The 26,058-nt window shown below is 42.9% G+C and overlaps 1 protein-coding gene across 3 annotated transcripts in view; it reads left to right on the top strand.

Annotated features, from left to right (window-relative positions):
• ngef (neuronal guanine nucleotide exchange factor) overlaps positions 1–26,058 on the top strand; it is a 69,008-nt gene that overhangs the window by 15,688 nt on the left and 27,262 nt on the right. For 2 of the 3 annotated variants that reach the window (XM_033031049.1, XM_033031051.1), the window contains exons 3-6: positions 8,374–8,527; positions 18,367–18,711; positions 21,655–21,749; positions 24,582–24,862. In XM_033031049.1, coding sequence (XP_032886940.1) covers positions 8,374–8,527; positions 18,367–18,711; positions 21,655–21,749; positions 24,582–24,862 — 875 coding nt within the window. Of the gene's footprint in view, positions 1–8,373; positions 8,540–18,366; positions 18,712–21,654; positions 21,750–24,581; positions 24,863–26,058 lie in introns of those variants that run through there. The other variant, XM_033031052.1, reaches the window with a different exon arrangement.

The raw sequence follows: 26,058 nt of genomic DNA, 5'->3' as shown, positions 1-26,058 counted from the left end.
GACATCAAGAAGTTGGGGCTATTCTATGTTGCTTGACATACTGAGGTTCTCCGTAGGTCGCTGATACATCAAGCTTTTTATTGGGTGCATCTTTCAGTTTTATTGTGTAGGCTGTCTCATCACCTTGCAAATTGCGACAGAAAGAAGGACACAAAATGCCGGAGTAACTCAGCAAGTCAGGCAGCAGCTCTGGAGGATGTGGATAGGTCAACATTTGGGTTGGGACCCTTCTTCAATATGAAGAGCCATAGAGCAATGCAGCACAGAAACAGGTCCTTCGGCCCAACTTGTCCATGCTCATCAACATGCCTAATGAGCTAGGCCCACATGCCTGCATTTGGCCTTTATCCTTTTTCCCCTCCTATCTCGCCTCACCAAGTGTTTTTTTAGTTCTATTTGCGCCCACTCCACTACTTTCCTTGGCAGTTCATTCTATACAAGCACCACCCACTGTGTGAAAATATGGCCCTCGGGGTCCATTTTAAATCTTCCCCTCTAAACTTAAATCTATGAGTTCTAGTTTTAGACTCCCCTCCTCTGGGAAAAAGTTCTAGTTTTAGACTCCCCTCCTCTGCACCCCTTGAATATATGTATCTCTATGAAGTCACCCCTCAGCCTCCTACATTCCAGGGGGGAAAAACTAGCCTATCCAACCTCTCCTTTGAACTCAAACCCTCCAGCCCCGATAATATCAATCAAATTGGGAAGACACTGTTTCCTATGCACAATGGCATGCTGAATTTCCCCAATCAGTCCTTGCCTTTCCAAATGCATGTATACCCTGTCTCTCACAATCCCCTTCAACAACTTTGGGGTGGCACTAATAATGGAAGGCTAGCATGGTGGTGCAGCGGTAGAGTTGCTGCCCTACAGCGGCAGAGACCTGGGTTCGATCCTGACTATGGGTGCTGTCCTTACGGAGTTTTACGTTCTCCCCATTCTGACCATCCTGGCCACACACTCATCTCTCCGTTGCCATCGGGAAGAAGATACAGGAGCCTGAAATCTGTAACATCCAGGTTCAGGAACAGCTGCTTCCCCACAGCCATCAGGCTATTAAACACAACATCAAATAAACTCTGAACAATAACAGTCTATTAATACTATTGCATTTTATCTGTTTATTTATTGTGTATATATATGGTCTCTGGTCTACAGACACAGTGAACTTTTATCTCCCGTTCTGTATTGTTTACATATTCTGTTGTGCTGCAGCAAGCAAGGATTTCATTGTCCTATCTGGGACACATGACAATTAAACACTCTTGACTCTTGACTTGACTCTTGACCTGCATGGGTTTTCTCCAGGTGCTCCAGTTTCATCCCACACTCCAAATGTGTACAGGTTTGTACGTTAATTGTCTTGGTTTTTATGTCAATTGTCCCTGGTGTGTGCAGAATGGTGCTGGTATGTGGTGATTGATGGTCGGCACGGACTCGGTGGACTGAAGGGCCTGTTTCCGTGCTGTATCTCTAAGCTGAACTAAACGTTGCCACCACTGATGCCAGGCTCACCAGCCCCTAGTTCACAGCTCTTCCTAGCAGCCTTTCTTAGATAGAAACACAAAAATAGCCACACTTGAGTATTCCAGCACATCTCCATAGTTATCGGTGATACAAACACCTCCATCAGACATTCTACAATTTTTTCCCGAGCTTTCCACAATGTCATAGGATACAATTAATCAGGTCCCAGGAATTCATCCAGTTTTATGTATTTGAAGAGCTTTAGCATGTCTGCTATAATCTGGATTCTCTTCATGACATCTTTACTAACTTCTTCAAATGTCCTCGCTTCCACATCTTTCTCCACAGTCAATACAGATGAGAGATATTTGTTTCACACTTCGCCCATCTCCTGTGACTCCACACATAGAAAACCTTGCTGATCTTTAAGGGGCCCTATTCTCTCCCTAGTTACTCTTTTGCCCTTAATACACTAGTGCAATCTCTTCTGATTTAAGATTTAATTGTGACGTTGATTGAAATATGCAACTTGCCCAGTCAGTGTCTTTTTTAATAGCTTTCTACTTCTATTTAATTACATGGGGTATTTTATTTTCACCAGATCCAGTTGAAGGGGCTGCAGTTTAAAGTCTCAGTTGTGACATAGATCAGTACAGCACAGAACAGCCCCTTTGGTCCACAATGTCCATGCCGAACAATGACAAGTTAAACTAATCTTCACTGCCTGAACATGATCCATATCCTTCCAATGTCTGCATATCCATGTGCCTATCTGAAAGCTGCTTAAATGCCACTATCATATCTGCCTTCACACCACCCCCTGGCAGCGCATTCCAGCCACCCACCACTCTCTGTACAAAAATATATTGCCCCACGCATCTGCTTTAAATTATTCTGCTCTCAGTAAAGCTGTGCCCTTTAACATCAAAAGGCTTTGATATTTTCACCTTGGGGGGGAAAGTGTCTGTCTATCTACCCTATCTCTGCCTTTGATAATTTTATAGACCTCTATCAGGTCTCCCCTCAACCTTAGACCAAGGTAAGTAAACAATCCAAGTTTGTCCAACCTCTCTTTATAGCTAATAGTTTAATTATTCTGTATTTTTTATTATTCTGTATCCTCTTTTTTTTTTAAATTTCTATATTGCACTACTACGGACTGACGCAAAACTGCATTTCATTGTACCCATACTCAGTATTTGTGCAATGACATTAAAGTTGAATTGAATTGAATAGCCTCCAATCCAGGCAACATTCTCCAAAGCCTCCACATCCTCCCTGTGTTGGGGGGATCAGACTGCCCACCGTGCTCCATATGCAGCCTAATCAAAGTCAAATTAAGCTGAACATGGCTTCCTAAATCGTTCAGTAGTGCAGCACTCATTCAGGACTCCACTCTGCATCATTCTCGTCTCTGCTCAAATTTTAGCCCACACTTCTCTGACTCAGAAGCAAACATGCTATTTATAAAACCACCATTGAATAGATGGTAGAAAAAAATGCTGGAGTAACTCAGCGGGACAGGCAGCATCTCTGGGGAGAAGACTGAATAGATGTGCAGTTTATAAGTTGTGGATGTGCAACAAGGTTAACAGAAATATGTGCGTCGTGATTGCAGGACACCACAATTGACCTGTGGAGCACTGGACATTTTCTTATAATAATAATAATGGATGGGATTTATATAGCGCCTTTCTAATACTCAAGGCGCTTTACATCGCATTATTCATTCACTCCTCAGTCACACTCGGTGGTGGTAAGCTACTTCTGTAGCCACAGCTGCCCTGGGGCAGACTGACGGAAGCGTGGCTGCCAATCTGCGCCTACGGCCCCTCCGACCACCACCAATCACTCACACACATTCACACATGCCCCTGTCCCACTTAGGAAACCTGAATGGAAACCTCTGGAGACTTTGCGCCCCACCCAAGGTTTCCGTGCGGTTCCCGGAGGTTTTTATCAGTCTCCCTACCTGCTTCCACTACCTGCAACCTCCGGGAACCGCACGGAAACCTTGGGTGGGGCGCAAAGTCTCCAGAGATTTCCGTTCAGGTTTCCTAAGTGGGACCAGGGGCATAAGGCTACCAGTTGGTGGGATCTGTCATTCACATCCATGCTTTCACCACTGCTTGCTCTGTCAAGTTACTCTAACTTGTATCATAGGATTGTGTTCAATCATATTCTGAGAATTTAATGTCATGAAGTAGACCATTCCTCTCCATTTCCTCCACCCACATTCTCCAGTGCAGTCCTGAAAGTATTGTGGAACCCATTCACGTTGTGTTTCACTTCAAGTAACCCTTGCATCACCCCTCTCTCCATCCCTCCCCCACCAAAGTCGTACCAGCTTCAAAGTCATCTTGAGCAGGATAGCAGGTCGGTTGGATGGCAGATGCCAAAGAATAGCAATAAAGGGGGCTTTTTCTGGTTGGCTGCCAGTGACTAGTGGAGTTCTGCAAGGGTCGGTGCTGGGGCTGCTACTCTTCACCTTGTATATTAATGATTTGCACGAGGGGATTGGAGGCTTTGTGGCAACGTTTGCAGATGATACGAAAATAGGTGGAGGGGCAGGTAGTGTAGAGAAAACAGAGATTCTACAGAAGGACTTGAACAGATTGGGAGAGTGGGCAGAGAAGTGGCAGATGGAATATAGTGTAGCAAAGTGTGGAGTCATGCATTTTGGTCGGGGGAATAAAGGCGTAGACTATTTTCTAAATGGAGTGAGAATCCAGAAATTGGAGGTGCAAATGGACTTGGGAGCTGGTGCAAGATTCCCAAACAGTTCATCTGCACATCGAATAGGTAGTAAAGAAAGCAAACTCAATGCTAGCAATTATTTCAAGAGGGCTTGTGTACAAAGACAGAGATGTAATGGTGAGGCTCTATAAGGCACTGGTAAGACCGCATTTGGAATATTGTGTGCAATTTTGGGCACCATATCTGCGGAAGGATGTGTTGTCTCGGGAGAGAATGGATGTGGAGAGGATGTTTCCATTAGTGGAAGAGTCGAGAACTATAGGTCCCAGCCTCCGAATTAAAGGACCTTCCTTTATAAAGGGGACAAGGAGAAATTTCTTTAGTCAGAGGGTGGTGAATCTGTGGAATTCTTTGCCACAGTAGGTAGTCGAGGCAAAGTCAGTGGATATTTTTAAGGCAGAGATAGATAGATTCTTGATTTGTACAGTCATCAGAGGTTATTGGGAGAAGGCAGGAGAATGGGGTTAGGAGGAAGAGATTGATCAGCCATGATTGAATGGTGTAGACTTGATGGGCCGAATGGCCTAATTCTACTCCTAGTCCTTGTGACCTTATGACCTTATGAGTCTCATTGTCTATACTTGCTTTTACAGAGGCCACAGCTAACAACGGCCTGTATCATCATTACATGTCTATCATTCATTTATTCTATATTTCTCTACATCACCGTTTATGTCTCTCGTTTCCCTTTCCCTGACTCTCAGTCTGAAGAAGGGTCTTGACCCAAAACGTCACCTATTCCTTTTCTCCAGAGATGCTGCCTGACCTGCTGAGTAAAGGGGCTGTCCCACTGCGGTGACCTAATTGGCGAGTTTAGAAGAGTTTGGGAGAGTTTGAAAACATGTCATGTTAAAGACCTCCTTCGACTATGTTGAAGACCTCCTTCGACTATGTTGAAGACTAGCTTTGACTAGCTACGGGAAAATTGGACACCGAATAGTGGAGAGTGAAGACGATCTCCTTCGACCTCCCTTCGACTATGATGAAGACTATCTACGACTACCTTCGACTACCCTCGATTACCTACGACTAACATGCCGACCCACTACGACCTACTTCGACTAAACCTACGAGTAAAAAAAGTATCTATTTTTTCCATGGCGACCTTTTTTTACTGGCGGGCATTTTTCAACATGTTGGAAAATACGCCGTGACCTAGCTGAGGCCTCGAGTACACGGGGACTACTCTCGAGCATGAAGGAGAGTTACAAAGACCTCCTAGGACCTGGTGTCGACCATGCTGCGACCATGAGTCGAGGGCAAACTCATCTGAACTCGTGGATTAAGTCGCCGCAGTGGGACAGCCCCTTTACTCCAGCTTTTTGTGTCTTTCTTCGTGCTTATTATAAACATAATCTCCCATGTAAAACATTATGCTGACTGTCCCAAATTAACCCGTCTCCATATTCTTCTCACATTCCCATCAATACTCCACGCCCTGCCCCTCCCTTAATTCTAGTGGCCAATTAACTTACCAAACTGCACATCTTTGCTTGTTGGAGGAAAGCAGAGCTACCAGGGAAAACCCGTAGGAGAATATCCATACTCACTGCAGACATCATTTCAAAGACTAGTGTAGGAAGGAACTGCAGATGCTGGTTTAAACCGAAGATAGACACAGAAAGATCGAGTAACTCAGTGGCTTAAACAGCATCTCTGGAGAAAAGGAATAGATGACGTTTTGGGTGGAGATCCTTCTTCAGACAGTCTGACAGTCTGAAGACAGGTCTCGACCTGAAACGTCACCTATTCCTTTTCTCCAGAGACTTCAAAGGTTAGGATTGAAACTGGATCTCAGAACTGAGAGGCAGCATTTGTAATAGTTGCAACATTGCACTATCATCTGTTCATTATTAGGCCGGTTATTTATGAGATTTGCTTTACACAAATCACTTTTCTTGTAACCTACATAAGGGCTACACTTCATTGACCCTGAAGCACCTTGTGTTATCCTGTAAAGGCAGCGTACTGAGCTACACAATGAATAATGACATTTTCTCCAGCTCCCCTTAAGTGTTAAGATTGACGCTAAGTAGTGCAAACTAGCTTTATGTGGCTTGGGCCAGCTTTATGTGGTGCCAGCCATTCATGGCATTGACCCCTGCTGAGGTGTATTGCCAATGAATAGGCTGGTTAATACTGCCAGGCAGAACAATGATGTTTATTCACACACCGCATCAAACCAGTGCGCTCTCTACAACAGACAAAAAAAGACACAAGTTTACGCCACTCCACAGTCAGTTATCTGTTGTCAGAGCTAATACATTTGTCCTCCCCAGAAGCAGTAAATCAAAGTGTTTTTTGTCCGATGAACATAATATTGAGAGTAAAAATGAGGTGTGCCTCCTGAGTGCAGCCAGCATCTTCTCAATTTGAAACGCTGCTAAGACCAGATAGGCCTCGGAACAGCATACAGAAAGCAATAGAAATGCGGATCACTAAAACCCACACTAGTGGATACAATCAATATGTACAGAGAAGAAGGATGAACTGCAATCTTCAATAGAATGGACAGCCTTGGAGAGGAGAATAAAGACGGCTGGAAACAGAGACAGAGACAAGGAACAACAGTGCTGGCATGGATGTAGTTAATCAGTAAGGTTCCACAGAATTGGCTGAGCCTCTTAAATGGGACTATACTATGTGATGCACAACCTCCAAGGGATAACGATTTGAACATTTGTTCTTGGACGCAGTAGTGAGAAAAATTGAAATACAAATTAAAATTTGAGTTGGTAACGTTAGCATTTTGACGGATTTCAGATCTTTTTATATTTACAAGCTGACCAACTGCAGGAGTGACTTTCATTGAAAAATCAATTTAGCAACTGCTACATTATTATCAGATGGAAACTTCGGATAATATATCACAGGGCCATTTATACAAGGTGCAGCGTGTGGAGCTAAAACTGGTGTGTGCTCAGTGACGCAGCCCCCACAGTTGCAGAGGAGGCAGAACATCATTTATATAGTAGACATTGCTGCTGGCTTGTCCTGGCTTCAAACATCAGGTCTCTTCTACTGTAAGTATTAAAAACACCAGTTTGTGCCATGTGCGTACAGGAATTAATATCAACATAGGGGTCATTAGTTACAGAACACAGACTTTTAACTTGCTAAAAGGCTAGAGTAAATTCAGGATTTCGAGTCCTTCTAGTTTTTTTCCTGACTCTGTATATTTAAGGTCACCCACTTTGACATCCCTAAGACGAAGCTAGATTCATTTCTTTATCGTCGATCCTTACAATGTGCTTTCTGGCACTGCGAGGTTTGGGCTTATTATTGTCACGTGTACAGTGAAAATCTTTGTTTTGCATGCTATGCAATCAGATCAGATGATACTGTACGTAAATACAATCAAGATAAAACTTACCACAAAGGTGGTGAATCTGTGGAATTCATTGCCACAGACTGCTGAGGATTTTTTAAGACGGCGATTGACAGATTTTATGATTAGTAATGGTGTCGGGGATTATAGGGTGAAGGCAGGGGAATGGGATTGAGTAGACCTGATGGGCCGAATGGCCTTATTCTTCTCCTAGATCTTATGAACTTATGTTAACCAAAGTAGGTATCATGTGTATCTATCCCATGGGGATCAAGGTTGGGTGAGTAAGCAGGATTTCATAGGCTCAACATAATAATTTAATATAACTTTGCTTATTTAATATCCAATAACAGTACATATTTGTTACTTGTGTAGGAAGGAACTGCAAATGCTGGTTTACAGTGGAGATAGACACAAAATACTGGAGTAATTCAGCGGGTCAGGCAGCATCTCTGGAGAAAAGGAATAGATTACATCACCTATTCCTTTTCTCCAGAGATGCTGCCTGACCCGCTGAATTACTCCAGTATTTTATGTCTATATTTGTTACTTGCTAATTTTCTGTTGCCATCTTGCTATGTATCACAAACACCTTAAACAGACAAAATCTATAAAAAGCCAAATAGTTAGAATATAATATTTTCATTCAAACTGAGATCTTTTAATCATGTTACAAAGTACATAATCCATGCATGCCCTGATGGAATTATCATTTAGGTAAAAATAAACAGAAAACGAATGATATGTTTTTAAACGTAGATGGTGTGGTGATGTAGCGAGCTGTAAAATATTGATTATTTTTCTGTTTTTTATTCGGTCAGATCTTTGCATGAAAAATGATGGGCTGCAGGAAAGACCAATTTATCTAGGATACACTCCCAAACCCTCTGGCTCATTGCCTTGTTGGAAAATTCCCTCAAACACTCCACAGCACATGCAGAAATCACCACTATTCACCACAAGCAGCAACTTTGGGTAAGAACAGAGGTAAATAACTCCGTTTGAATTGTGCACAGTGCAATCGAAGGCAACGACTGAACATTATTTGACAATATGCACTTGAAATGCTTGTGATTGAAATGATGACGTTTCATTAAAATGTTTCTGACTGATGTTCCAATGTTAAGGGATCAAATTTGGCCTCGCCATAGTTGACAGGTCAGTCTTCCAGACTGCCACACATTGTGATCTGTATCTCACCTGCAAGCCTCCCAGTCACCTCCCATTTAAAAGAAAAAGTGTAAATAATTAATTGAAACAAATAACTCCAGATGCTGGTTTATACCAAAGATAGACACAAAGTGCTGGAGTAACTCAGCTGGTCAGCCAGCATCTCTGGAGGAAATGTCTGAAGAAGGGTCCAGACCTGAAAGGTCACATTCTTTCCTCCATAGATGCTGCCTGACCCACTGAGTTACTCCCATCATCTACAGGGTTTTTAATTATTTGGCATTTTAAAGATAAATGGAACTCTTTTAAAAATACTGAAAATACTCGGCATCTCAGGCAGTATCTGTGGAGGAAGAAACTAAGACAATGTTTTAGGCTGATTCAGTGGTGGCAGGTTGGCACAACTAGTAGAGCTACTGCCTCACAGTGCTGGAGACCATGGGCCGACCCTGACCTCAGATGCTGTTTGTGTGGAGTTTGCACAGTCTCCCTGTGAACGCATGGGTTTCCTCTGGGTGCTCCGGTTTCCTCCCACATCCCATTACCTCAGCCAACATTTCCTCTCATTGCTTCAAAGACCTTGGTCAAGCAGGACTCATCTCAATGAGGAAGGGCATAACAACAGTGTCGAACTTGCAAACAATAAGGGGATGATCACTTGGATGAGACTGTGGTCTAGACCCCCCCCCCCCCAAACAGTCTACTGGAATTAGAGCAGACTTGTAGGGAGTTTTCAGATAGCTGAAAGAATTAGTGGATGGTATTAGTAGGAGATTCTATCTTAGAAACATAGAAAATAGGTGCAGGAGTAGGCCATTCGGCCCTTCAAGCCTGCACCACCATTCAATATGATCATGGCTGATCATCCAACTCAGTACCCTGTACCTGCCTTCTCTCCATACCCCCTGATCCCTTTTGCCACAAGGGCCACATCTAACTCCCTCTTAAATATAGCCAATGAACTGGCCTCAACTACCTTCTGTGGCAGAGAATTCCACAGATTCACCACTCGCTGTGTGAAAAATGTTTTTCTCATCTCGGTCCTAAAAGACTTCCCCCTTATCCTTAAACTGTGATCCCTTGTTCTGGACTTCCCCAACATCGGGAACAATCTTCCTGCACCTAGCCTGTCCAACCCCTTAAGAATTTTGTAAGTTTCTATAAGATCCCCCTTAATCTTCTAAATTCTAGCGAGTACAAGCCGAGTCTATCCAGTCTTTCTTCATATGAAAGTCCTGACATCCCAGGAATCAGTCTGGTGAACCTTCTCTGCACTCCCTCTATGGCAAGAATGTCTTTCTTCAGATTAGGAGACCAAAACTGTACGCAATACTCCAGATGTGGTCTCACCAAGACCCTGTACAACTGCAGTAGAACCTCCCTGCTCCTATACTCAAATCCTTTTGCTATAAATGCTAACATACCATTCGCTTTCTTCACTGCCTGCTGCACCTGCATGTCTACTTTCAATGACTGGTGTACCATGACACCCAGGTCTCGTTGCATCTCCCCTTTTCCCAATCGGCCACCATTCAGATAATAGTCTACTTTCCTGTTTTTGCCACAAAAGTGGATAACCTCACATTTATCCACATTATACTGCATCTGCCATGCATTTACCCACTCACCCAGCCTATCCAAGTCACCTTGCAGCCTCCTAGCATCCTCCTCACAGCTAACACTGTCCCCCAGCTTCGTGTCATCCGCAAACTTGGAGATGTTGCATTCAATTCCCTCGTCCAAATCATTCATATATATTGTAAATAGCTGGGGTCCCAGCACTGAACCTTGCGGTACCCCACTAGTCACTGCCTGCCATTGTGAAAAGGACCCGTTTACTCCTACTCTTTGCTTCACTTACACTGACCGGGTCACCCACAAGGCAAAGGGCTTGGATGGGTGGAATTTGTTAAATGTGTCCAAGAAATCTTCCTTAATCAAATTGTAGATGGCCGTACCAGAGAGGGCACAACACCAGGCCACCTCTTGAGGAACACGGCAAGTGACTAGAGGGTTTGTGGATGAGCACTTTGGGACCCATGACCATAACCATATTAGTTTCTAAAGAGTTATAGAGATAGGTCTGGAACACAAATTAAGTTCTTAAATTGGGCTAAAGACAGTTTTGGAGGCATTAGGCGGGAGCTTGCGGAGGTTGATTGGGTGAGACTGTTTGCAGATAAAGGGACATCTGGAAAGTGGGAGGCAGTTGTACAAGACACTGGTGAGGCTTCACTTGGAGTACTGTGCACACCTTTATTTACCCTGCTATAAGAAAGATGTCACTCAGCTGGAAAGAGTGCAAAGATGATTTACAAGTATGTTGCCAGGACTCAAGGTCTAGGTTATTTGGGTAAGCCAGGACTTTATTTGCAGGGGATTAACTCTGCTCCTGAGATCCTTAAGGAAAAAGTATTCCAGATCCAAACCACCCTCTGCTTAAAGATATTTTTCCTCGCATCCCCCTGGTGTCTTTTGCCTATTACTTTGTGTATCATGGTCTTTAAACCATGCTAATGGAGACCGCTTTTCTTTAGATTTTAGAAAGACAGTGTGGAAACAGGCCCTTCAGCCCATCGGGTCTATGCCAACCACCAATCACCCCATACACTAGTTCTATCCTACACACTAGGGACAATTTACAATTTACAAAAGCCAATTAACCTACAGACCTGCCCATCTTTGGAGTGTGGGAGGAAACCTGAGCACCCTGAGAAATCTCACGCGGTCACAGGGAGAATGTACAGCATCGGTGGTCAGGATCAAACCTGGGTCTCTGGCACTAAGTCAGCAACTCTACCACTGCTCCACCCCTATCAAAGCAAATTGTGGTCTTTTCACCATTTTGATCAAGTCTCTGCTCCACATTTTTGTTCCCAGGAGGACAACTCCAGCCTCCCTAGTTAAACCTTGCATTTGTAATCTATCATCCTGCAACCAATCTATGTTTCCTCAGGAAAGACACTAAATGCTGGAGTAACTCAGCCAGTCAGGCAGCATATCAAGAGAACATGGATTGGTCACGTTCTGGGTCGAGATCCTTCTTCAGACTGAAGGGTTTGGGAGTAACCCAGCAAGTCAGGCGGTATCCCTGGAGAATATGGATCGGTGATGTTTCGAGGTGGGACCCTCCAGTCTGAAGAAGGATCCTGGCCCAGAACGTCACCAGTCCATGTTCTCCCGAGATGCTGCCTGACCTGTTTCTGTTAATAAGTCTCCTCTGCAGCCTCTCCAGGACATTTACAAACAAGTGGTGATCAGAGTTTGACACAGTTGCACAAACCAATGTTACATCAACCTTCCTGTCCCTGTGCCTCTAGCTGTGAAGCCTGGGATCCCAGGTACTTTCACTAACTACTCTGCTGATGTGCCACAAATGTATGCAGCCCTACGGCATTATACTCTCTTCCAATGAATTATTAACTGTATGGAATCACACCTTTGCCAACTTTTTGCTATATTTTTAAAATTTATGGAGGACAAGGGATTTAATCCCTTTTAAGTTTGATTACCTTTACAAATATTTCTCCTCTTTTATATTGAAATCCAGTTATATATATTTTTTAAACTCGTCCTCAAATTTCACATTTACCTTTGGCTCTGATGAAGCAAAATTATTATTCAAAGCATTTTTGTCATCTGTTTGTCATTTAATTCTATCTTTCCCTTAGAAGTTTGAATCTTGTTCTGTATTTCTCTTTCTTAGTTAGTGCCTGTAGAATATTTCATTATGTTATTTAAGTTCCTTGATCATATCTTTTTAATATTCCTTTTTGCCTTCCTTTTTTCAAATTAACCTCACCCCCTTGTGTTGTTCCTGTTGCCCCTGAACTTCATCTCAATCCATTCCTTTCAGATAATGTTTTACTTCCCAATTCAGCTCTAAACTGGAGGCAGCCACTTGAACCAGATTTATTTGTTAGATAATTTAACGCCTGCTTAGCTCAATTAAAATCTTCTTATTGGATTATTGAGTCCATTGGTACCATCCTCAACTGAATTTCATTAACTACACCAGCTGTTCTTTGCCCTACTTTGAACAGAACTGAAGGAGAGAGAACAAAACAAGATTCCTGCGCTTTAGCTTCCAGTTCCCAGATTTTCATATCTCCATTTATTTTGCTTCAGGCTGTACACCTACACATGTGTTATCCCAATGCTCAGGGGAAGTATTATGGGATTATTAATATCTTTCTCTTTAACCAATGTAACCATGAACAAGCCAACCACACTGATTGTCATTTTGTGCAGGAATGAAATGCAGATGCTTGTTTACACTGAGGATAGACACAAAATGCTGGTGTAACTCAGCCCGCATCTTGCTACCTGACTTGCTGAGTTACTCCAGCATTTTGTGTCCATCTGATTGTCACTTTGTTTGACAAAATATACTCGGCAGAGACCTTTTGCTGGGCTCTCTAGAATAGAATCATCTTCACAAAAATGGAGGATCCTTCTCTAATTTTTCTGAATTAAAAAAAAATCATCATCATCTGACTGCTTTACCATAACTTACCAGTCATGATCCTCCCTAACAGACCAACCACATATCCAATCCCACAGTACCCATGAGTATTGAAGTAGGAGCCAGCTACCTTGGCCCCTCAAACCTGATGTACCATTTGCTATGATTATGTCTAATCTATGCTGGCCTCAATTCCTCTTCTGTGCCAGCTTCCAATCACCCTCAATTACCTGATCTTTCCAATATTCATCTGTCTCCACCTTAAATATATCTAATGATCCGTCCTCCACTATCCTCAAAGGCAGACAATTACGGAGACTCACTACACTCTGAGAGAAGAAATATCTGGTGCCTTCATTGTATCATCCAGCATCTGATCAGAGCACTCTTTCAGCCATAATCATATTGAATGGCGGTGCAGGCTTGAAGGGCCGAATGGCCTACTCCTGCACCTATTTTCTATGTTTCTATGTTTCACTTTGGGCATCTACAGCCTCTAGCTCCTAAACTTGTAACCTTCATTTGTCTGACTGCAAACACACGCTGCCTTGGAAATTAAAACAGACCCTAATAAGGAGCATTAACAATGACTAATGGGGTAAATGGACTAACGTGTTTCCGTTCTGTGAATTGTATGTAATATTTTGAACAAAGATTGCACCAATGCATCTCAAATGCCCCAATGACATGGTTAGGACATGTACGTTTGCGCCAAAATTGATTTAAATTGACACAGCAACTTTTGTGTCCCTTTTCACGACACATTGAAGTGATTCATGGCCAGTGAAGTACCTCTGAAACAGTCCCTTTTGTATTATGGGAACAGACCAGGCAGGTTTCACACATAATCTCCCAGCTATTTAATTCTAGGAATAATAATGTATATTTTTAGTCATAGCAAGTGAGAGCTAAATATGTGCTGGACCATTGGGGATAAGTTCATTACCATTCACAAATTAGTGGCTGCTATTTGACCTGTTATGTCCAATGGGAAGCAGAAAGTGCTTTGTTTAAGAGCTCATCTCAAGGTTTCTGGCATCTATAGTGTAGCACTACCGGGATTGTTAGCTTCAATAGCGACACAAAATGCTGGAGTAACTCAGTGGGACAGGCAGCATCTCTGGAGAGAAGGAATGGATGACGTTTTCGGGTAGAGACCCTTCTCTCCAGAGACGCTGCCTGTCCCGCTGAGTTACTCCAGCATTTTGTGTCGATCTTCGGTTTAAACCAGTATCTGCAGTTCCTTCCTACACATGTTAGCCCCAATATTTGCACCCAAATAAGCGGATTGGGACTTTCTTGCATTGAAGGTATTACCAACTGAACTGTAGTTTACAAATTCCATAGGAAAAGTCAAAGGGGCAACGTTTATATGTGTGGTCTGTGACACCATCTCTTACTGCTCCAGCTCTGTAGTGTCGGAAGAAAGGTTCCGATCTGAAATGTCACCTATCCATATTAAATGTAACATGTCCAAGTTTGCTGATGACACAAAGCTGGGTGGCAGTGTGAATTGCGAGGAGGATGCTATGAGGCTGCAGGGTGACTTGAATAGGTTGGGTGAGTGGGCAGATGCATGGCAGATGCAGTATAGTGTGGATAAATGTGAGGTTATCCACTTTGGTGGCAAGAACTGGAATGTAGATTATTATCTGAATGGTGTCAGATTAGGAAAAGGGGAAGTGCAACAAGACCTGGGTGCCCATGTACATCAGTCACTGAAAGTAGGCATGTAGGTACAGCAGGCAGTGAAGAAAGCAAATGGCATGTTGGCCTTCATAGCGAGAAGATTTGAATATAGGAGCAATGCGATCCTACTGTAGTTACAGGGCTCTGGTGAGACCACACCTGGAGTATTGTGTGCATTTCTGGTCTCCTAATTTGAGGAAGGACATTCTTGCTATTGACAGAGTGCAGCGTAGGTTTACAAGGTTAATTCCCGGGATGGCGGGGCTGTCATATGATGAAAGAATAGATCGACTGGGGTTATATTCACTGGAATTTAGAAGGATGAGAGGATATCTTATAGAAACATATACAATTCATAAGGAATTGGACAGGTTAGATGCAGGAAAAATGTTCCAGATATGGGGGAGTCCAGAACCAGGGGTCTCAGTTTAAGAATAAGGGGTAGGTCATTTAGGACTGAGATGAAGAAAAACATTTTGTGGAATTCTTTGCCACTGAGGGCAGTGGAGCCCAATTCAATGGATGTTTTCAAGAGAGAGTTAGTTAGAGCTCTTCGGGCTAACGGAATCGAGGGGAGAAAGCAGGATCGGGGTACTGATTTTGGATGATCAGCCTTGATCATATTGAATGGCAGTACAGGCTCGAAGGGCCGAATGGCCTACTCCTGCACCTATTTGCTATGTTTCTATATTCTTCAGAGATGCTGCCTGACCCACTGAGTTGCTCCGACACTTTATGTCCCTGTTTGTAAACCAGCGCGTGCAGTTGCTTGTTTCTAGTTGAATTGAATTGAGTTTATTGTCACGTGTATCGAGGTACAGTGAAAAGCTTTTGTTGCCTGCACACCAGTCAGCGGAAAGACAACACATGATTAAAATCGAGCCGTCCACAGTGTACAGATACATGATTCTAGCTTTGTTTGATGTTGAGTTCCTCTGTTTATTTAGATACATTTAGACTGGAAAGGTTTCATCAGTGCATCACACCCAACTCCACCCAACTCCTCCCCTCCCCTTTAAAATCTCGATGTACAATTACAAAATAAGCTTCTAATGAGTCAGCCCTTGCTCTCAAGTTTGAACTCGAACACAGTGTAACACAGAAAAACAACAACAAAGCCTTCACAGCAATACATGCTGATGATTCATACATCATCTGCAATTCATCACTTTGCAAACAGCTGTGGTGCTCATTTTATTTTGGGGACAATAAACAAAACCTCCAAGGTAAAGAACACAAGGGTCAAACAACAGAGAGAGAGAGAGAGGTGCTGATGCCAGAAGTCTGAGAATTGTAATGGCTCCGTCATTCGATTTTGTAGATTAATAGGACAGTCACCATGGAGATTCCTGGCACAGGACTTGGAATGAGTTTTTACATTGAACATGTCAGAATCCTGTGAAGAAGAATAAGATTATACTTCTATGCCATGTAGGTTGATTGTACACAGGCTGCTTTCATTTAGCAGTCATGAGTCTGTAGTCTGCACATTCAGAAACGTAAGGGCCTGTCCCACTTGAGTGTCATTCACGCTTCATGCAGGTGTTGTGCGTCGCGTGTCGTGACGCGTAAATGATGTTGCGTAAATTACATGCAAATGACGCCCAAGTGGGGCAGGCCCTTTAGTTTAGTTTAGAGATACAGCATGGAAACAGGCTCTTTGGCCGACCGAGTCAACGCCGACCAGCGACCCCCACACACTTCCACTACCCTGCACACACTGGGGAAAATATACAATTTTACTGAAGCCAATTGACCTACAAACCAGGATGCCTTTCTAGTGTGGGATTAAACCATAGCATTGATCATAAGTGTGGTCCTGTGACTTCTTTCTGCAAGAACTGTGGACATCCCCAGACCTAGTGTAGATTCAGGGGACACTGTTGGGAATGATGCTGATAGTTTAGTTTATTTATTGTCACATGTAATAATAATAATAATAATGGATGGGATTTATATAGCGCCTTTCTAATACTCAAGGCGCTTTACATCGCATTATTCATTCACTCCTCAGTCACACTCGGTGGTGGTAAGCTACTTCTGTAGCCACAGCTGCCCTGGGGAAGACTGACGGAAGCGTGGCTGCCAATCTGCGCCTACGGCCCCTCCGACCACCACCAATCACTCACACACATTCACACACATTCACACACAGGCAAAGGTGGGTGAAGTGTCTTGCCCAAGGACACAACGACAGTATGCACTCCAAGCGGGATTCGAACCGGCTACCTTCCAGTCGCCACAATGGGCTCACTATGACCATGCATCGTTCTCATTGGTTGACAGTATTAAGATCAATCCTATCATGACTGGAAATATTAATCAACCAATCTGCATTAGGCTTTCTCAGTGATCAATGTTCCCATTTGATCGTTTGCTAATCAAAGAGAAATTATCAATAATGTGTCAATAAGCTGGCTATCAACCAAAACGTTGTGATCGACATCTAAAGGACCTGTCCCACGAGCATGCGACTCCATGCGGCAAGCGCGACCTAAAGGGCCGATCCCACCAGCATGCGCCTGCATGCGGCAAGCGCGACCAAACCAGAAGCGGGGGCCACGCGGAGGTCGAGTGAGTGACATGAAGTTCGAGCGAAGTCCGCGGGAAGTTCGCAAGTGACGTACGGCGTTGAGGCAGCTGCGGGCCGGCAGGCCGTTGCCGCGCAGAATTTTTGAACACGGTCGGTTTTTCGGAGCCCCGCGCGATGTTGGGACCAGCTCCGCACAACTCCATACGGCTCCGGCGATCGGAGGCTGTACAGCTCAAGGGACCACGTTAGGTCGCGCTTGCCGCATGGAGTCGCATGCTCGTGGGACAGGCCCGTTAGTAGCTGTTAGTGATTATTCTGGCAATTACTCTGGACGTGGTGAGTGTCGTTGATTTAAATTTGTTTGATTTTTAACATTTATTTTCAGTTTAGTTTAGTTTAGAGATATAGCGCGGAAACAGGCCCTTCGGCCGGTACACAAAAATGCTGGAGAAACTCAGCGGGTGCAGCAGCATCTATGGAGCGAAGGAAATAGGCAACGTTTCGGGCCAAAACCCTTCTTCAGAAGGTCGAAAAACCGACCTTCGGCCCACTGAGTCTGCACTGACCAGCGATCCCCGCACATTAACACTACCTTACACTGGGGACAATTTTTACATTTATACCAAGCCAATTAAGCTACAAACCTGTATGGTTGTGTGTTAGGAAACCAAAGTTCTCTGAGAAAACCCATGCAAGTCATGGAGAGAACGTTCAAACTCCGTACAGACAGCACCTGTAGCCAGGATCGAACCCTGGTCTCTGGCTCTGTAAGCGCTGTAAGGCAGCAATTCTACCGCTGCACCACTATGCAGTTCTAAATTTTATATTACAAATTGCTGGTTATAACTATTAAAAACTGAAAAAAATTAAAGCATAAGTTGCACTAGTTTTGTTTACAAATTACAGGTATATTTTAGTCGTTTGGCAGCATAAAAAGCTTTGATTATTTTGGTTTAGGCCGTCTGTATCAAGGAATCCTCAGCCTGGGGACTGGAGTCGCAGTGATACGAAAATGCTGCCCAGTTGTTATGGGCCTTTGCCAGTGTTTGGACTAAATGATAAGCAAAAAGAGAACCACTCACAAAGACACAGTGACTCCCAAAGCTGTCAGCTGGCCTCGAACACTGAATATCTTCTAAATAAAGCAACCAGCTCCATTTCAACTCCGAGTAAAGTTACTTGCACAAAGATTCTGACCAATGACCTCGGTTCCTGCAATCTCGGAGAAACTCAGCCTCCTGAAGAACGAAGCTTAAAAGCATCTTCACCGGGAGATGTTCATGAGAAAGACAGCTCAAGCAGGTAAGAAGTATCTGGCAAAATAAAGTGAATGACATGCAAGTAGAACACAATCAGTTTAAAATAACAATGTTTCGTCTCTCAACCTTGAGCACCTAAATTCAGATTCACTCACACATTATTTGTTTTATGAATACCGAATTAATTTATTAACATGTTAAATGCTATTTCTATTGGATAGGAAACTCTAACATAGAATTGAAAATAAATCATAAAACCATCTCATTTCAATAATTTATTTGCTGCGAAGAATAATTTTATCTGGAGCCCAAACAGATCCCTGCTAAAGTGCAATTAGGTTAACTCCTGACCTGGCAAATGTTCCGCCTAAACTGACAGAAATCGCTGCTTTCATTGCATTTTTTATTTACTTTTTATTGGTTATGTTTAAAACTGAAATAAGTAAAGTGGCACTTTTGTGTACATTATTCTTTCATCTCAGCGACACATGGGTTGTTTTCACACTTTAAGAACAAGGACTTGCAAGAAGGGCTGGCCCAGAATTCATAATTTAGATGGGAAGAGATAAATTAAATCATAATTTAAACCAACTCGTGGTCTGTGAACGGCACTCCTCGCTGCCTGTGTTCACTCAAAGACTGGATTTGTTGCTCTGCTGATATTGACATACATAAATGAAAGGCGATCCCAGTATCCAGTATTCATGGGACTGTAACATTATACGGGACACAACTCAACAAAATGATGAAACCATATTGCAGAAGTTTCGCAACTTTTTTTGCTGCATCCCATTTTAGATCTGTTTTTTCTCTCCTCCTCGTCATGAACATTGACCCCAACACCGCCTGCCCCTCTGCCTTCCTCTATCCCAATCACACACATTGAATAAGAACTATTTGTTTTTTATAATTGTGCCTCCCTTCAAAACACAAACACAAGAGATATTGGTGAGTAAAAGCCATATAGCGTGAAAACAGCCCCTTTGGCTGAATTTCTCCACGCCAACCAACATGCTCCATCTACACTAGTCCCATCTGCCTGCATTTGCCCTATATTCCTCTAAATCTACCCTATCCACATACTTGTCTAAATGTTTCAAAAAAACATTGTGATAGTACCTACCTCAACCACCTCCTTCGGAAGCTCGCTCCATATACCCACCACCTTTTGTGTTAAAAAAAAGGTGCCCCTTAGGTTCCTATTAAATCTTTCCCCTCTCACCTCTCACCTCGTCTCAAGATCCTCTGGTTCTTGATTCCACTTCTATGGGTAAAATACTTTACCTTATCTAATCCTCTCACCTTTATATCCCCCTGAATAAGATCACCCCTCATCCTCCTGCGCTCCAAGGAATACAGTCCTAGCCTGGTCAGCCTCCTCTCAGTTGGAGCTTCTTCCATTTTCTTGCTGTACTGTTGGGCAGCTCACACCTTCAGCAACAATGTAGGTCAGAATATTTCCAGCTAAACGATGGAACAAGTGTAGCTGGTGACATCCACCATTAGATATCCTCCTGCAGGAAGTTCTGTGGAAACAAGGTTAACAACGGGATATAGATCAGCCACAGAAATTGGCGGAGAAATGTCAGGTGAAGTTAAATCCGAACAAGTGTGAGGTGTTGCACTGTATGAGATTGGATGTAAGGGGTAAGTATACAGTAAATGTACAGATGAATCTTGGGGTCCAGGTCCACAGCTCCTTGCCAGTGGCAACACAAATAAAGTGGTAAGGAAGGTGCACAGTATGCTTGCCATCATTGGTTGGGGCATTGAGTATAAGAGTCAGGAAGTCATATTGCAGCTTTTTGGACTATAGTTAGGTCGCATTTGGAGTATTGCACGCAATTCTAGTCACCCCATTACTGGAAGGATGTGATGGCTTTGGAGAGATTTACCAGAATGCTGCATATAAGAACTATTAACTATATATAAAGAATAGTAACTATTAGGAGAGGTTAAACTAACTTGGATTGTTTCCAAGTATCAGAGGTTGAAGGGAGACCTGATAGAGGTATAGAAAATGATGAGGCAAAGATAGGGTAGATAGTCAGAACCTTGTTCCCAGTGTGAGAAAGACCAGAGGGCAAAGCTTTAAGGTGAAAGGGCTCCATTTGAAAAGAGATGCGTGGGTTTTCACACAGAGAGTAATGGATGCCTGGAGCACGCTGTGAGGGATGGCGTTGGAGGCAGATACATTCGTGACATTTAAGAGGGTTTGGGATAGGCACATGGATATACATGGCATGGAGGCAGGTATAGATTGTGTGCAGGCAGAGGAGATGGGTTTAACTTGGCATCGTGTTTGGTACGGACATTGTAGGTCAAGGGGTCGGCTCCTGGGCTGTATTGTTGTCTGTCCGCTGTTCTATACCAGGCAATGGGTCTCTGTAGCTGCAACATTTAGTTTCTGTTCCAATATTCCAAGTTTCATTTGATTGCTAATGGAAGAACAAATGATCTAAAACATACACACCCAGTCACTAAAAGAATATTAGATGGACAGAGTAAATTACACACATTTATACAAATGTACACATTCGACTCGATGGGCCAAATGGCCTCATTCTACTCCTATAACTTGTGAACTTGTGAATTTAGGAGAATCAATATGACCAATATTTGACGCATGTGCCATGGGAACAATGAGAGGCGTCATGCAAATCTCATTCATTCCCTTGCACCTTACACAATGCATTCACAATGTTTGCTTCTGTGCTTCAACATATGAGCTGCAGCAGTCTGGGATAGGTCACAGCACAAGCCATTGATAGCAAGCATCGGCAATGTGTGGTGGGGTCTCAAGGCAGGTGGAAGGAAACAAAAGATATTGAGCACAAAGAGGGTGAAACTGCAGAGAAAATAATCTGCGGATGCACACAGAGCATGCAAAATATGTTGAATATAGTGATGGAGGGAACCAGATAAATGTTTAGCTAACTGTATATTCCTTTGTAACTCACTATCATCTCTTCCTGTGTTATTCCAGATTTCTTGAAGCGAGCTCACAACAAAATGGAAATTCTCCAGCATGTGCTTCCGTATCCAGGTTCAAGAATGTTTGGCATTTCATTGAAAACATAGGTACAATACTGTGAATGGCCAATGTCTTGGAATGTTTCAAGCTGTTACTTCTAATGCAATTTAAAACAAGGCTTTTGTCAATAGTTTCTTCACTAAAATGAAACATTTGGGATTCATTGAAACCTCACAATTTGTTTCTACCCCTCCCCCCCCCCCCCCCCCCCCCCCCCCCACCTTCCTCCACCCTTTCTGTTGATTTTATAATGCATCCGTGTGAAACAGTAGCTGTTGGCGAGGTGCAGTGACTGCAGCAGGCAATGTGTGGGAGGTGATTTAACAATAGCACATAGTCATTAGCTCTAGGTGCTTCAGAAGGCTAAATGTCTCTCTGTGTGTGTGTTGTTGACATTTTCCTGCTTTAGCAGGCTGAATAATTGTACCAATGCACTGAGGAGTAACATTTTGGATCAGATCCACAATTATCTCAATGGAGTCCCGTCCCTCCCCGAATGTCCCTGTGCAGTTACCTGCTCTCTGCTTGATCTCCAGCAGATTTACCCATGCCCCAGCACAGACATTGGTGCAAATGGTTCAGCGAAGGCACCAGTCTGGGTCAACGCCAGAAGATGCAGCATTTCTGCAATTAGAGATGAAGCCTTGACAGGTCGATAGTTTGCACCTTTTTGTTCATTTTAAAGATACAGTGAGGAAACAGGCCCTTCGGCCCAGCGTGTCCATGCCGACCACTGATCATCCCATACACCAGCTCTATCCTACACACTAGGGACAATTTCACAATTGACAGAAGCCAATTAACCTACAATCCTGTACGTCTTTGGAGTGTTGGAGGAAACCAGAGCACCCGGAGAAAACCCACGCAGTTACAGCAAGAACGTACAGACAGCATCCGTGCCACCACAACACACACACACATATGCCACCGGAATACACGCACACGCCACCACACCCACGCCAACACACACACACACACACACACACACACACACACACACACACACACACACACACACACACACACACACACACACGCCACCGGAATACACGCACACGCCACCACACCCACGCCAACACACACACACACACACACCACCGAAACACACACACGCACACACACACACACACACCACCGAAACACACACACACGCACACACAGAGACGCACACGCACACGCACGCACACACACGCACACGCACGCACACACACACACGCAGACAGAAACACACACACACAGAAACACATTGTCTCCTAGCAAGTAATTCTGTTTAAGAATAGTTTACTAATTTGAACCATTCATCAAACAAAGTCCTCAGGATCCCCACTGTTGCCGGATCTAACTCTTCTAATATTTAAAGTCACACCCATAAAATAAATACCGTTTGATTATTGTAACACAAGAATTCCAGAGCACAGCAGCAATGGGATGTTGCAACGTTTGAAGACTTTACACAGCGACATTTGATGGCATTTATAAAATGAGATAAAGTGGAGTTAAAGTTGGCATCAGGAATTGCAGCCTCATGAGATGATTCGGAGAGAGCCTAAGTGGAATTTTGGTACTTGGGAGAATGAGGGAGTTATCAGATACCCATAAAAGTCTCAGACCATGTTTGAGAATTCTATATGTTTTTTTAATTCAGGTTTGTGGCAGCATAGTTCAGAAGGTTACTAGCTCTGAGAAGCTCAGAAGGCTCCACCTTTCCTGGGTCATCGGTGCTGGCTCTAATTTTTTTTTTTTCATATCTTTCATTTATTTGTTCTTTGTGCCTTTTCACACCTCTAGTTTCCCTCTCCCCTCACACACAGTCTGAAGAAGGGTCTCGACCCGAAACATCACCTATTCCTTTTCTCCAGAGATGCTGCCTGTAATGAGTGTAATGATTCTGAGTGACTCCAACATTGTGTGTCTATCTTCAGTGTAAACCAGCATCTGCAGATCCTTCCTACATATCAGTTCAGTTTAGTTCAGTTTTGTGACTGGGACAATTGGTCCAGTTCCTGAATCCTCCCAAAACAGCTTGGAGAATGTAAATTCAAATCATGAAGTAAATCTGGAATAACTCGCTTTTGCCAACATGAAAACACTGGATTATTGTGAACATCTATTTGGTTTTCTTAATATTCTTCAGGGAAGGAAATTGGTGACTGTACTTTGCCTCAGGTGCTTGTCCTTTAGCTGCCCACTGAAGTGGCGGAACAAGCTAAAGTCAGCTATGTCAGGAGGGAGTAATAGACAGATAATAAATACTGCATTTGCCAGTAATGCCCAGTCTCTGCGAATGAATAAAAGAAATGTAGCCGGAAGGGAAAATGGATAATTTGCCTTTTGGCCATGAAATTGGATACTTGATTGCAGTAAATGACTATGTTTCATTTCACTTCCCTGTGGGAACAATCTTAGACGCTGTTGATTCCTTTGTAATGATGGCAAAGGTTAATTGCCCACCAGCCAATCTAAAGATCAGAAGCTTGAGCCACATTCTGCATTGTGCATCATTTTAAATAGGTTTTTATGTTCCAATGTTATCTTCACCGGGTCTTTGAGGGACAGGAAAATGTAATCTTTGTAAGCCACAGATCTCAATGGATAAGTATGTGTTATATTGCTGGTGAATGCTTCAGTTTGTTTCATGTTGGAACAAGGATCAAAATGCTAATCCAACTGCAATTTGCCTCTATTCATCCTGCAATGTTCATTAGAGCAATCCAGAGAGAAAGGAAATTCATAACATAGATCACAGACTTTTTTGTTTCCATTGACCCGACAAATGACCAAGGGTTACAGCCAATATCACACAAAATGCTTGCAAGGCTGATCGATCTCAGGCACCAAAAATATTTAAAAATGTAAGGCACTAATTTGTCTTATCCTAGAACTTCTGTATCAGGAATATCGGGAAAAGAGCACGTATCAAGAAATCGAGACAAGGCGGATGCAGGATTGCACTGAAAAGAACAGGACAGAATTTGTAAATGAAGCCAAACCTCAGGAAGTGAAAAGTGACACCACTATTCCTGCTCAAGAGCCATTGCAACCTGTTAAACTCACCTCGAGTACGAATAACCTGGGCATGAAACTATGGCAGAACACAGAGAAAGTAAGAAGCAGCACAGTGTTGAGTACTCTCAGTCGCAAGGAAATTAAACTCCAAGAGGTAAGAAAGGCAGATAAAATTAAGACCTGTGACGAGTTTTACACTCCAATATGTTATTCGTTCCAGAATCCACTTTGTCTAGTCTGCAAATTGTTTCCCCATCGATCCACTTTCACAAAATCAATTTTTGCAGCAGGGAATAAAATTAGGCATTTGAAATGTCACATTTGTTGGACAACAAAATTAAGGTCAAAATCAAGCAACAAGATCACTGTAAATCCCACACATCTGATAAAAAAGATTGGGAGCACTGAAAAGGGTAAGTTTTGTTTTATTGTTCATAAAACAATAAGCCAGAACACTTTAACAGCATCTTTCATTATCTTAACTTGAGAATGAGAACAAGGGGTACAGGCACTGAGGAACATTTTCACCCAAAGATTCCCTTCACACTTGCACACCAACCTCACTTGGAAATATATCACTGTTGCTTCAACATCACTGTGTCTAATTCCTGGAATTCTCTTCACTGGAGTGCTGTGGGAGTACCTTCACCTGTAGGACTGGAGTGGTTTAAGAAGGCAATTCATCACCACCTTGCCCAGTGTAATAAATGACTTGCATTCTGAAAAAGTGAAAAAAACAAGTGCAATCTAAGTGGTGCCTTATCAAAGGTCTGGACTGGCTTGATTTCATTATTCAAGGTGATCTTGTGTCCTGCAATTCCAAATTTGTCTAGGGACAAATATGAAAGGTTGAGTTTCAGAGTTGGAGTTCAGGGTTTGTTACATATCTGTAATATTCCATGACCACTACTGACATTGGTCACACTTGAAAATGCAAGAAAGGTTCATCACTGTCACTAAAATAATGTTTTATTTTATTTGAGCTTAGTGATTTAAGAATTTATCAGTCAACCAAGGAAAGAAATTACTGGTCTATTTGATTTACTTTGAAATATTCGAGAATCCTTTCTTCATATATTAATATTCAAGTCATGATGTAAGTGGAAAACATGTAGAAATCTTCCTTCACAGAGGTAGGATATAGAAAAAAAATTATGGTAATTCTCTCCAACAGAACATACTTTATGAAGGCCTTGGTTTTACTGAGCATTTGAAAACAAAGAATATTAAACTTGCCACTTACTCTAGAGGTTATATGGATGATGATATCCGTCAAATTATAAATGGGATAGGTGAAAAAACACATAATTGGCAGTACAACTCATAAGTTAAATATCAAATATTCATATT

Source organism: Amblyraja radiata, chromosome 13 (assembly GCF_010909765.2).
Source record: "Amblyraja radiata isolate CabotCenter1 chromosome 13, sAmbRad1.1.pri, whole genome shotgun sequence".
NCBI lineage: Eukaryota > Metazoa > Chordata > Chondrichthyes > Rajiformes > Rajidae > Amblyraja > Amblyraja radiata.
The sequence above is the reverse complement of the archived record's forward strand: the minus strand, read 5'-3'. Positions and strand labels throughout refer to the sequence as shown.